Source organism: Cornus florida, unplaced genomic scaffold (genome assembly GCF_030987335.1).
Source record: "Cornus florida cultivar Cherokee Brave unplaced genomic scaffold, ASM3098733v1 CherokeeBrave_3.0.0_Hap2_Chr07, whole genome shotgun sequence".
NCBI classification, from domain to species: Eukaryota; Viridiplantae; Streptophyta; class Magnoliopsida; order Cornales; family Cornaceae; genus Cornus; species Cornus florida.
In genome coordinates, this window is record NW_026775577.1 from 1,080,805 (window position 1) to 1,094,774 (window position 13,970).

A 13,970-nucleotide genomic window follows, 5' to 3' on the forward strand; every position below is an offset into this window, starting at 1 on the left:
TACTCTTGTGTAACATCCAACCAAGCTTTTGTTAATATTCTATTCACATTCTTCCTTGTGATATGTTTTTTCTTTTTCGTTTAATCTGTGGATTTTATTCCTCAATTAACTTCAAATTTTGGTCACAATTTCAACTTTCATATTTTGTGTTTTTGAATTAGTCTGACCAGAGTTACGGGGATGATAGTATAAAAAGAGGTAATTATCTTTATTGATATTAATGTGGAAATGTCTGACACAACTCAAACATTTTTTCTAAATTAAAATATATATTTTTAAAGTTATTTCAAATTAATTAATATTTTAATTTATTAAATAATATTTAATCTAATGGTATAATATCTCCATCATCAAAGAGGAGATAAGAAGTTGGGGTCTAAGTTTAGGCAAAATGTATGTGTGAACTAAGTCACATAAACGAGAGCGAAACAAGAACAGAAGTGCGAAAACACTAAAATTTAAATTACACATAATAAGAATGAGAGTTAGAGTACAAGCGAGGCGAGAATGACATATATTGAAAAGAATTGTGTAACTAAACGTGTGCGCGTATGTTTCTTGCTATAAAAAAGAAAAAAAAAAAACTTTAACATGAATACTTTGATATTAGAAGGAGAATATATATTTTCTGCAGCATCTGTCATTCATAGAATCTTTAAGCCGATGACTAGTAGAAGTGTCAGCCACGCGCTTTCAAATTTGGAATTATCCAAATTTTAAAAATGCCAAAAGTAAGTTACCTATCTTATTTTTCAATTAAGCTTTTCTTTTTAAAGTAAATGTGACTAGTCAGCAAAATCCCAAAACTACAAAAACATTAATATAAAAATTAATTATATTATATTTGGAAGTGACTTGTATTTAGAATTTTTTAAAAATTAATTTAAATTTTATATTAAATTTCTTTTAGTTTTAAATTTAAAGCTTCTGATCCTCCCAAACATAGCATTAAGGTAAATTGTAGATCACTAATATTATAGTCTAATTGACTCTTACAAACATGTTGATTTTATACCATCTTATACTTAAATATTAAATTTTTTTTACAAATTATATGTAAAATTGTAATTTATTTACTTTTTATAGGGACACATGCAAATATACACACTTATATATAATATATCAGTATGAAAAATATTAAACATAATAAAATATTATTTCACAAAAATAACTCAAATTATGTGACTAATGATAAAGTATTGTGTTGTCTGTGAGTGGTTAGGTTGCTCCTTCTCAAAACTTTTTTTTTATAAATTTTTTTTTTTTGCTTGTATTTGGTAAAAAGTTTCTACGTTTTATTGTAAAAGTAATTTTCTTGAAATAATATAAGATATGGTATCCATCAGGATCCCCTCCTGCGGTGGAAATAACACGACTTTGAGATTTGTAATGAATAATGCTATCGTGAGAATTTTTTTTTTATGGTAAACTCTCTTTGTTTAACTAATGAATGAAAAAATATATTAAATAACAAGTTTGACTTTACATATCTTAAAAAATAATAATAATAAAAAGTCACAATCCAACTGTTAAATTAGAAAAGCTCACGCCTCTTATCACTCATAGGTAATTATTGTTGAATATGAAAGCTAATATCATTATAGAATCTAAATCCCAACATAATTCAAATCAATTTGCTTGGTTTGAAACCACATTTCTCTCAAAATAAATAAATAAATAAATAAATTATTTCTTCTTAGTTTTCTCTTAATCTTCATCCTTATAGAATTCAAATTCATACATAGTTTAATAACATGAATTCAATTTATGCTAGAACCATCGTTTTAAACGTGAAGTTATAAAAATTTTTCCATAATTTCTTTGACTTAAGCTCTCAAGGTGGCCTCTTTCCCGTGAAAAAGAACCCTAACTTTTTCAACCATCCATATGTGTGTATATGTATATATATATATATATATATACAATATAATAAAAGTAGAGAGAAACCAATTTGATTTGTGGTTCTCACCTCTATCTTCATTGAAAAATTCTGTGTACTTAGTTTGCTAGAATAGGAGAACTTATTGGAAACACAAATATCTGTGTATTATATATAATTACACATATTTAAATAAGAAAGCTTAATCTTATAATCACATATTCCTACGTATTTGAGAGAGAGTGTAATATATATCAAAGTAATATGTAGCACGACATAAGATTTAAGATACATTTCTGGAATTAAATTTTTAGATTTGTAGCACTATGATCTTTAACAGCAAAACTCTTTATTAAATCAGTTTAATATATATATATATATATATATATTTGTCGTTCTTGAATATTCTATATGGAAATGAATCTGTTTGTGTAGAGTGAAAAAAAAAAAAAAAAGGTTAATTGAGGAACTCCACTAGTAAATTAAAATGTATTTAATGGGAGGCTTCATGGTAGTGTTAGACAATTTATAGGTCAATATAACCTAAAAGCTTTCAAAACAACGTATACAATAATATATTAAAAACTCATTATGTAGTATTCACTCGAAGGTGCTAAGAGGGGATCATGGATGAATTAGGTGCAAACTTGACCAAACTTGACCACACTTTGTTGAAAGTGATTGTTTCTGTATTTAAATTCCACAGTCTATATTTGAGTTTTTTAATAATGTATATTGAGAAATAATAGTCTCTACAAATAAAAAGAGTTAACTCTGTACAAGACGTTTGAGAATTTTAATCAATGATTTTTAAGTCACAGAACAATCGAGTAGCTCAATATAAAATGTTTGAGAACTTTAACTCTTGATGCTCAAGTCATCGAGCAATCTAGCTCCTGTATATTCTCACATATATTTGATTTTTTTTATTTATTTGATAATTAATATACATTTGAACATTTGATCTTAAAGGGAGTTATGATCTCCGAAATCCATGTGAAAAATGGAAAACACATCAAGTGTGAGCAGTTGATCTAAATCAATCAATAAGTGAACAAGATGGACAGGTTGTGATGACCAAGAATAAACATTTCTAGAAAGTGTGTATATATATATATATATATATATCAACTTATAGGGCTATCACATCTCTCCTATTCAGAACATCCTAAAATTAATAATTAACATATCCCCTCAAATTAATTTAATATTGACCAATTGATAAGATAATGCCACGCCGTAACCCTAGAAAATGGAAAGTCCATTGGATATGCCATTCTCTTTTAGTGTTCCTTTGCCCTCTAATATATCTTTCTTTATTCAAAGGCTATGTGCTGTCTCTCCACTGATTAGTGTGGTTGATTTGCCTTTCCTTTATTGTAATTTATTAAGTTTCATTGTCAATATGGGTAGGTTTAGCATTTCCATCAATCAGATGGAGTATTTTAATATAATTGGAAACATTAATCTATAGAAAAAGGTTACCAAGCATGGATTTTAAAGCCCACAGATTTGGGAAGTTGATACTGATATTATAGACCTTAGGCTCGATATACAATCAACAACACATTAAATATTGATCGTTTTATATGGTTTTAAAAGGTACAATCCTTATTGGAGCTGCAGCGGGTTCATTAAACTAATCATAAAAGGTCTCATTTACCTAAACACTTGTCACTTTTCTATGCATGGTTCCCATCTGTCAAGAAAGTCTCAAAAACCAGGGAACTGACCATGCGTTGGATGCTTTATATATATATATATATATGATAAAGTTAGATAAAATCTCTGTTATATACATAATTGTAGAGTAGTTTCTTTTGCACATTTTTTTTTATGGGGTAAATTACCCAATCGCCCCTAAGATTTTTTCTTATTAACCTCTAATTAAACTTTTAAAAATGTGACAATCAACTTCCCTAAAGTTTGTTTAACTTAACTCTTTCCTCCCTTTTCATGTCCAAACTACCATCATATACAACACATTTACAACATTAACCTTATCAATGAAATGAAATCACCCATTGTGCCATTATTAGATGGACCAATCTAGCCTTTGAATTGCCCATCTAACCACCACCATCCCCTTTCGTCTCATAAACAATCCAAGTCCCTACAGCTTCGTACCCACCTTCTTCGTTGCTTCTCTTCATCATAAGTGATGAATATAATCGAGGTCCTAAGAGAGATTGCTCACAATCTGCATCCAAGACATCCATTTCGAGAAAGTGAAAATGAGGGTTTTAGGGTTTCACAAACAATCCTAAAGGTTAGCTCGATGAAAGCAGAGATTCAGAAAACCCAAGTTTCACTGCCATCGCTGTTGAAAATAAACTTGATTTTAGTATTTAGTATTTTCAAGTATTTTCGTCTCCATGATGCATGTGTGCATTTAGCATGTTAGTGGGTAATAAATTATTTTAGTGGGAGTTAATGTAATGTTGAAGGTTATGTAAAATAAAGAGTCATGAGAGTTGAGCCTAGTAAATATTATGTTAGTGGGAGTTATGCCTATTAAAGATTATGTTAGTGAGAGAAATGAGAGTTATGGACATTTATATGCAATTGATAGATATATGTTCTTAAGGGCTATATAATCATGTACTCTAGCAATTTTGTATGAGAATACGATGAAATAATAGAAATGGAATAAAATAAATTTTCAAGTATTCCTCCATATCCTCTTTTCTTCCTAATGAGGTTAATCCTAAAAGGTTCAACGTTTTGAGAAGAACATGTTTCTCCTTGATGATAATGAAAAGGAGAAAATGTATTTTCTTTGTGAGAAGATGATGTTCTCTAATTACAAGAGAATGAGAATCATCATAATTTCATACCTCAACGCATGTGATTTGTGGGATGTTGTTGGAGAAGAGCTAAGAATGACATGTCCAACAAGATTTGTGTGAAAAAAAAAAAAGAGAAGGCAGTGGTAGTGTTGCAAAAGATAATATATACATCAAGAAATTTAAGAGTATTTTGGAGAGCCTAAAACTCCAAGTTGTGTTTGGAAGATGCTCGAGCCCATCGTTTCCAATCATAGAGATGAGTCACTACCCATGGAGTATTGAGTATAATGCTTTGAGGATGATGAATTTACGAAGGTTGGTTATGAAAGTGTAAAGAATAAATTTGTGGAGAATGAAGAGGTGTACAACACAAATGAAGTTGAACATTTTGAAGATTCAAAAAGTTGAAGGAGAACTTAAAATGGTGAATGAGGAAGAGGTAAGGAAATGTGTTGAATAAGAGATTGAAAAAGTGGAGAAGAATGAAGTGGAAGGAGAAATTAAAGAAGAAGAAAGTATTAAAAAAGAGACAAAAGTTGATGAACTTGGTGCATTAACATCTTCGGGTATGGTTACAAATTCCACCTTGAAATAAGTTAGATTTGACTTATTTGATAAAATTATGATTTCTTCTTATTCATCTCGATCAATTGGAAAATGAAATCAAATATTTATGATAATTGTGTTGTTGTGGAGAATGATTAACTTCTCTTGAAGAAAGTTGCTCCAAAAAAGTATGAGATTGAAGCTCAAGATGATAAGAAATTCTCAAATTATTTTTTAAAAAAATAGTTTGGAGAATTTTCTAATTGACACAGGATGGGTGAATATGGAGTTATTATTCTGACTCTAAAGAATAAGCATGTGTGAAGTTGAAGAGATATAAAAAAATTTAAGAAGAAAAAAGAAAAATCGATGGTGTGTTTGTATAAAGAGGATGATATATGATTATGTGAAGACAACAAACAAGTATTTGAAGATTTTTCACAAGCCATATACATCGGAAATGACCAAGAAAATTGTTGCAGTTGAAGGAGGTGGAACTCAAGACAAAGTAACAAACTTTTGATCGAGCCCCCAAGATCAATAAGAAGTTTAATTTCAAGTTACAAAATCAAGATTAAAGGAGGGTATTGAAAATAAACTTGATTTTAATATTTAGTATTTTCAAGTATTTTTGTATCCATGATGCATGTGTGAATTTAACATGTTAGTGGGTAGTAAATTGTCTTAGTGGGAGTTAGTGTGATGTTAAAGGTTCTGTAAAATGAGAGATGAGCCTAGTAAATACTATGTTAGTGAGAGTTATGTCTATTAAAGATTATGTTAGTGGGAGAAATGAGAGTTATGGGCATTTATATGCAATTGATAAATATGTGTTTTAAAAGGTATACAATCATGTACTCTAACAATTTTATATGAGAATAAGATGAAATAGTAGAAGTGGAATAAAATAAATTTTCAAGTATTCCTCCATATCCTTTTCTCTTCCTTAATATTGAGTGTTGTGTGTCTAACCTACATATTTCCAACAAAGTGGTATCAGAACAAAAGCCAACAAAGGCATCATCGCCGGTAAGTTCATCTCCATCGTTTCACGGTCGTTCCTCGTTTCTCACTGTGCACGCTGCTAAGCTCACCGTCGTTAACACCTCCATCACAACCGCGTCCTTGCTCGATTCATCTTTGCACGCCGGTGTCATTCCTCCATTGTCGCCAGTGGGTCCACCACTTTACGATCATTTCAACCCATCGCCGTCGTGTAACGTTGTCGTTCCATCGCCGAGGTTACCATCTTTCAAGCTCACATCATCGTTGGTGTGTTCTTCCTTCTTCCTCGCCGTTCGAAGCTCTATGCCTACCGTGCCCGCCACCGCCGTGTCACGCTGTTGGGGCTTTTGCCTTCGACTAACTTTGGGTTGTTTCTCTCTCTCCTTCACCGCCAACTTCATCCCCCACCAATCCCCTCTGTCTCGGTTCTCTATCAAAAAGAAAAATTAGGTGAGGGGTGTTTGGCAACCAATGATAGTGTAGAGGAAGAATCAAATTATTAAAAGGGTAATGTTGTAAATTTGGTTTATTATGCTGTCAACCAATGGTAGTGTAGGGGAAGAATCAAATTGTTAAAGGGGTAATGTTGTAAATTTGGTTTATTATGCTTACATCAGAAATAAAAAAATAAAATAAATATAATAACACTGTGGTTAATATTGTAAAATTTCAAAGGATATTTGGTAGTTGGGGGGCGTTAGAAAGATTTTTTCAAAACTTTTATTTGAGTGTAATAAGTCCAAACCTTAGGATGTTGAAGAAATTTACCCTTTATTTATTTATTATTATTTTTTATTTTTGTGTGTGTCCCCTTACCTTATATAATGTATGTGAGAATAGACTGCAACTTGTTCATCTAAGAGGCCTTTAAACATGCTCAATGACACGCTGAAATGTGACTGCAACATTTTGTTTTGTATATGATATATAGTGGAGTGTAGCCTTCCTAGAAATTGACCCAGTCATCAAGGAATCAACTAACATTTTCAGGCGTCAAGAGTACGTACCATGTTTATGTGAGCGAGATCAATGTACGGAATCAATATAAATATATCTATATATATATATATATCACATCATATAATCAGGATTAATGTGAATGAGAGATATACCCATCCCAATCAATGTCAACAACTTATCATATTATCTATATTGGGAATCAGTAGATTCGATGACTCTAGTGTAATAGACTAGTACTGAATTTATGCAAGTCTATCAAGATGAGTGAGATACACGGAATCATCTCGTCTAGCCTAGTCAGAATCTTCGAACTTTGCTGGGAGTGGGAGATAGTTATGATTAAAACTCTGATTGGGTTGGTAATATTACTTTCCCAATGTGTATATGTGTGCATATAAGTTGAAAGGTGTTATATTCCTTATATAATTTATTAAAAAATGATAAACAATTGATTGATGTGGTAATGGTTGAACTAAACAAGGAATATATTTTAGTATGGATTATTGTATAAAAATTCTTGTCCGACAATGTTGCTTAGAGTCACAAAAAAAAATCAATTGTAATATTGTATCTTCACTCGTATAAGTTCGATTTACCTCACAATAACATATGTTAGCACTAACATCACATGGTATACATTTTTGTGTGTCTCGCAGACTATGATCAATGAGAAGCATTTTTTAAATTTGCACGTTTCTTTTTCGATAGTGGGATGCTAAGTTTAGTTTGTTTCGATGCGATTGTACTTAACATAACGCTTGTTAATAATATGATTAAGTATTTATGCCTCTTTAATTTTTATTACAACTAGAACGGGTCAAAATATCCTTTTCAGAGTATCCATTTGCTGAAAAATGAATACATTCTAAAGAAGAAAATACTTCTAAATGATTAATTTTTGTTCTTGAGCTTTAAATGATCAAAGAAATGTCCATGGTGACAATATTCAATTTTCAAGCTAAAAGTATAAGGGTGTACAAGATGAATCCAAAATTCGGAGATGGGAGTGAAATAAATAAGTAGTGGGCAAACACCGCCAAATTAAGGTCATATATTCCAGTGTCACTCACTACTGGTGTCAACTAATAAACTTAACTAACGGTCAAAATTTATTTCAAGTTGGGCACTAGAAATTTGAACCACCTTGTCCTTTATGGATCTGTGGAGTTTAGACTGGGCCTTTATTGATCGTGGACTGTAATCAATGAGCCCAGTTTTCTCACCTCACACTTCACCAGGAAGAATCTTCACTTTTAACCGGATATTTTACATTTTCAAATGAATTATCACATGTTAAGTAATTTAAAATTTGTTCATATAACAAAAAAATAAATAAAAATAACAATAAAAATTTGCTATAGTGACCAAATCTCAGGGTGTATAACATAATTTTTATACCGAATAGTTATAGTGAATTGTCAGACATATTATTTTTAATTGATCATTTATATAAGAAAAAAAGAGAGTGAATAGGACATGTATTTTTAGTTATTTAATTTAGTGCTGATTTTACTGGAAATATAACTTTTTATTTTTATTTTTATAATATAATCCAAATCCTTTGATGGTCGCTTTCATTAAGCCAAGAGAACCTTGAAAAGAAGAAGAAGAAGAAGAAGAAGAAGAAGGTAATGGTAAAGTAGGATTCCTTGTTTGGAGGGTCTTGTCCACCAAACGCAAACTATATCCGTTTTGGTGCAAATGTGAGTTTTGTGTTTAGTCTTTGCCTAATTCGTTTTAAGTTGTGTATAAAATTAAGGATGGTAAATTATGACACCATAAGACAACACGACATGAACACGGTATGAATTAAAAGGGTTTGAGTTTGATATAAACGTATTTGATCCCAAGAGAAAACCAATATTCAATATGGTTGTCAACAAAGATCCAAGTCCATGAAACAAATTCAAAACCAAAACAATTAGGTGGATCCCCAGTCCGACCCATTTAAAAATTCAATACTACTAGTGGAAGTACTAGGTACCAAAGTAGAGTAATTGAAACAGCCGAGTCAGGTGAGTCAGCTCAAATCACCCTATCCAAAAGCCTAACTAGACAAATATACAGGGCAGAGCACCATAACCTCCAAACTCACCCAAATGGCTTCCTCATCCATCTCCAACTTTCTCTCTCTCTTCACTCCATCAAAACCACCCACTCCCCCACCCAAAGCACCACCTCCAAACATTACTCTCTCTACCCATTCTCTCTCCTCCTCCTCATCTTCTTCTCCATCTTCATCGAGAAACAGAGATGGGTTGGTCCCGCTGGTCATGTCCAACGAAGCTCATCAAAATTATTACAGTCCCGTATCATCATCTTCAGCTGATCTTATGGCCGTTGTGTGCCCATCACTCGCATACGCCAACACCCTCTTCTTTAGATCGGCCTACAACGTTCAGGTCATCGTCGACGATAACGAGCCCGAAGAGAAGCTGCTCAATCGCTTTCGGAGAGAGGTCATGAGAGCTGGTGTCATTCAAGAATGCAAGCGAAGGAGGTTCTTCGAGAACAAGCAGGAAGAGAAGAAGCGCAAGACTCGTGAGGCCGCCAAGCGCAATAAGAGAAGGTTAGGGTTTTCTCTCTCTCGCTCTCTCTACACACACAAACATATTTATACACACTCTGCTTTTACTATTTTGTGCTCTATCATTGTGTTATCTCTAATTGATTGATACATGCATTTGTAATTTTGTTGAAAAGTTTTGGCCTTTTGGGTTTTTCATTTTAGGTAAGAAACTGATATATATCGGCTGAATAATTTAATTTGGTTAATCTTTGAATTTGCATATTCTGGGACGTTAATTGGCAGTATTGTTATGTATGAAAAGAAGAGTGGGGGCAATTTTATTTACTTGGAATATCCAAATAGCCCTTTAATTTTTCTTAATTTTTTCTTTCTTTTTTGAAGTCCTTTGTAATGTTTTTGGAATGTATGAATTCATTTTTGCTGGTTTTGTTTGAACATTACTCTGTAGTTAGAAATCTTTGTAATTCATGTGCCTCGATTTTTATTTTATTATTTTATTTCCGTATTGTGATAAATTGAAGTTAAATTGTACAAGTTTGTTCTGAGTTCTAAATTTCCATGCTATTTTTGGAACACCAAATGGCGTCTTGGAATTAGAATTGGAAAAAATTGTTCAAAGTTCCAACTTGTTTTCTCCAATTCCAATTCCAAGACTGATTTGGTGCTCCCAAATGCAAGGTTAGGTTGTTTGTAATTGCAAGCTCTAGAATATACTTTCTGAGTTGCAAATAATGCATATATATGGCTTCCTTTAGGTAATTCTGTAGCCTCTTAAGAAGGAAATTTGTTTTCTGTTAATCAGAATGCTAACCTCCGGTAACAGTTTCAATAAATTTTATTTGTTATAATTCCCTCAGAAAAATGATTATTTACTAATCACTGCATTTTGTATAACCAGACGTACGCCATTTAGACCTCAAATACAGGATAAGCAGGAAGGCTCTAAGAAGAGGGAGGAAGTTGATGATGACAACTGGGAACTTCCTGAAGGAAACCTTCCCTCTTGACTGCGGCATTTCATGCTCCCTTTTTACCTTTTGGACTCTGCTCTTTTGTTGTGAGGACGCTTTCAGTCCATGTAAGTTACCAGGGGAATGATGTTATTTGATTTACCCAGTACATTCTCACTTTTATTCTTTCCGCAACATAATATCAATGAATAGTTATGATTATTCATCCTTGTTTCAAGCATTAATACTTTGATCCATACGTGGTTTTGATCTATCAACTACATGCGAAAGATGTGAGATAAGTTTGGAAGTTTTGAATTGGGATCAAGTTTTTCTATTCTAAATGTCAAGTTAGGAAAAGGATTCTTTGATCATAAAATGGGATAGGTAGAGTGTCATGTTTATCACGATTTAGTCCAGGAGGCTGAACAAACAATGTTAGAAGAATGAAGAATATTGAAGGAGGTGCAAACGAAGTGACTAGGAAAGGATACGAATGAAGGAAGCTATAAAAGCAGGTCCCTTGGATATATATGATTATTGATTTATGAGAAGTTAGATTTAAATCGGATGACAATTACCCAGTTTTGTATCATGGAAGTATACATAAATAAATTGGAAATAATGAGGCATTAAATTGTTGAAGTTTGATAGGTATAGTTGGATAGTTTGATTTATGCTGAAATCTACTCTCAACAGCCGATTCTCTTGAAAGGCTTGCAAGTTAACTGTTTTATAGATAATCTTTATAATAGATGTAGTTTGAGAATTCTTATACCAGAATATAGATTTTGTTGTTGTTGCTAAGTAATGGTAATTGCTCTGTGTGTTGTCAGAACATAGATATTAGAATTAAAGTATTCCTTGGGATCAACTTTTGTTGCATTATTTTCTAATCATGTTTTTCACCTCAATCAACTTGTGATGAGCTTTGAGCTAAGAGATAATGATAAATAAAAAGAAGGACGATGATAAGCGAGCTTGTTGTGTTGGGCGTTAGATTTACATCGTGAATCTGATTGGCTGAGGTCTCAGTTAGAGGGCATGTAGCAGCAGTCAGTTTCAAAGTTGCAATAGACTGGAGAATGTTACAATTGGCATCAGGGTTGAAAAACTAGGGTGGATTTGAGGGCTCTGAAAAACAAGAAGTAGAGTGCAAGAAAATGGAAATTGGAAAATGAAAATTTCACCAGAAAGACATTTCCCTTATATATATATATATATATATATATTTTTTTTTGATGAGTAAAAGACATTTCCGTTATATGGGACAATGCCTAGTATAGTTCTGCCTTTAGTTTGCAGGTACTTTGTTGGTAACAGTTTCCAGCTTCGAAATGATAAGAGCTGGTTTCTTTGAGCTAGGATGACACTCTCTAGGAACCACATTTGCGTGGTTTAGACAACACTTACCAATATTCACTGTAAGGCAAAACCTTTTACCGGGAAAATGGTTTTGCTTGGCTCGGAATCAAGTTCTTGTGCCGACTTGCATTTGCTTGGAGCTCTCCAAGACTCCATGAAGAAGCATCAAAATGGGATCTCTTGGGCAAAATTTTCTGTCGAGGGTAATGTGAAGTTTGTCCAGACCACAAGAATGGGCCTCCAGGTATGAATCTATGCCATTGGTATTATCACAGCGATTTGCATGCGTGGTATGCACCTTGCTCGTATCCTTTATTGGCTGACAAAAGCCACTGAAATGGTCTGCGTCGGCTATCTAGAGCCCATTGGTGATTTGCTCATTCTCGGTTCGAGTTAATATGACTGCTGTCTGGCGTCACCTATGAAATGAATCTGTATCCGAGAACTCTCATTTTGTTTATAAAGCTGTGGAAGATTGCTCTTGTTTTGTCAGATGTTATTAGTCTCTTTGAATCTCCATATGGTTGAAATCATATACCATACATATTACACACAAAAAGTAAAATTGGAAATATCAGATCAGAGAGAAACCTGCATTGATTTGGTATGAAGCGAACCAGATGAAATATTGCTTACAGATTTAAATTTGTGAACCCCTTAATTTGCCATTTACTTCATCCGAGTTGAATGAATGGTGTAAGAGCAATTACTGAAAAAGATTAATATATATACGCGCAAAATATATATGATTCTTGATATGAGTTATATACAAAAATACAAATAATTTCTCTCATTCTTGGCAAAATCCATTTTGGGTCTGTTCAAAAGCAACTGCCGTGGAATGTGGCAACCACCACCTCCAGCTGCCACTGCCTCGAATTAAATTTGCGAGGACCAAATCACATATACATTAAACACACAAATACACTATATATATATGGCTATTGATATGAGTTATATTATACAAAATACAAATAAATTCTCTCTCCTACTTGATAAAACCCTTTGGGTCTGTTCAAAAGCGCCTGCCGTGGGAGGTGGCAACCACCACCTCGTGCTGCCACCGCCTCGAATTAAATTTGCAAGGACCAAATGAAAACTTCACAATTAACGGGCTCTCTCAATACTCAACAGTGGAGGTTGGGGTTCCTGGTGGTGGTGGGCTTAAACAATTGATTGGCTTTCTCTAAATATTTACACACTTGACTATCATGGCAGCATACACGAAATTTGGGAACAATAGCTTAAGTTATCTAAGGTATAACATAGTCGATATATATATATACACACACACACACACACACACACACACACACACACATGTATAGCTGTTAGATACACATGTAGTATATAAATTTGCATGAGGATGATTGATTAGGACAGCGTTTGAAGTTCGATTTGATGAGAAATGTGCATCATTTTAGAGAGAGAAATCTAAGCATACAAAAGGAAGGTGGTGATACGGAGAAGGGATGAGAGAATTTTTGAGTTAGTTGCTCAGAATTTAGGAACCCAAAAAGTAGTCTTGGGTAATCTTGTAATTTTATCTAGCTTTATAAGGGCATTTTGGTCCATATTTATTTATTTTTTGTCATTGCAATACCTAAGGCTACTATTGTCTTTTTCATACAATAGAAGGGTAACATGGTCATTTAATAAAAAGTTTCAACGTACGGAAAATGATTAGGTTGTTGAACATTAGCGTCAAATCTTAAGAAGGTTGAAGTTATATGTCCCGCTCTAGTCGTGTAATTTGACAAAATTATGTAACATTTGCATTATCATCATACTCAAAAAGTACTCTGGTAATTTATTACACAAAAATTAAAATGAGTTTATCTATTTTTATTATTTCATATGATAGCGTAAATTACTAAAAGTCTTATAATCCAATGATACTTATTGGTCTTTCAAAATAAAAGATCGAAAGTTCAAGTTCCTACAAG

At 32.8% G+C, this 13,970-nt stretch overlaps 1 protein-coding gene across 1 annotated transcript; it reads left to right on the plus strand.

The window, feature by feature from the left end:
- The first annotated feature begins 9,213 nt into the window (after nt 1-9,213).
- On the plus strand, nt 9,214-10,885 carry LOC132315654 (small ribosomal subunit protein bS21c). The gene is made up of 2 exons (XM_059813994.1): nt 9,214-9,748; nt 10,608-10,885. Exons 1-2 carry the CDS (start codon nt 9,279-9,281, stop codon nt 10,714-10,716), a joined length of 579 nt encoding a protein of 192 aa, XP_059669977.1. The 5' UTR covers nt 9,214-9,278; the 3' UTR covers nt 10,717-10,885.
- The last annotated feature ends 3,085 nt before the right edge of the window (nt 10,886-13,970 follow it).

Coding starts and splice junctions, on each gene's coding strand:
- LOC132315654 (XM_059813994.1), top strand. CDS start 9,279: ATGGCTTCCTCATCCATCTCCAACTTTCTCTCTCTCTTCACTCCATCA. Junction 9,749..10,607: donor GCCAAGCGCAATAAGAGAAG/GTTAGGGTTTTC, acceptor TTGTATAACCAG/ACGTACGCCATTTAGACCTC.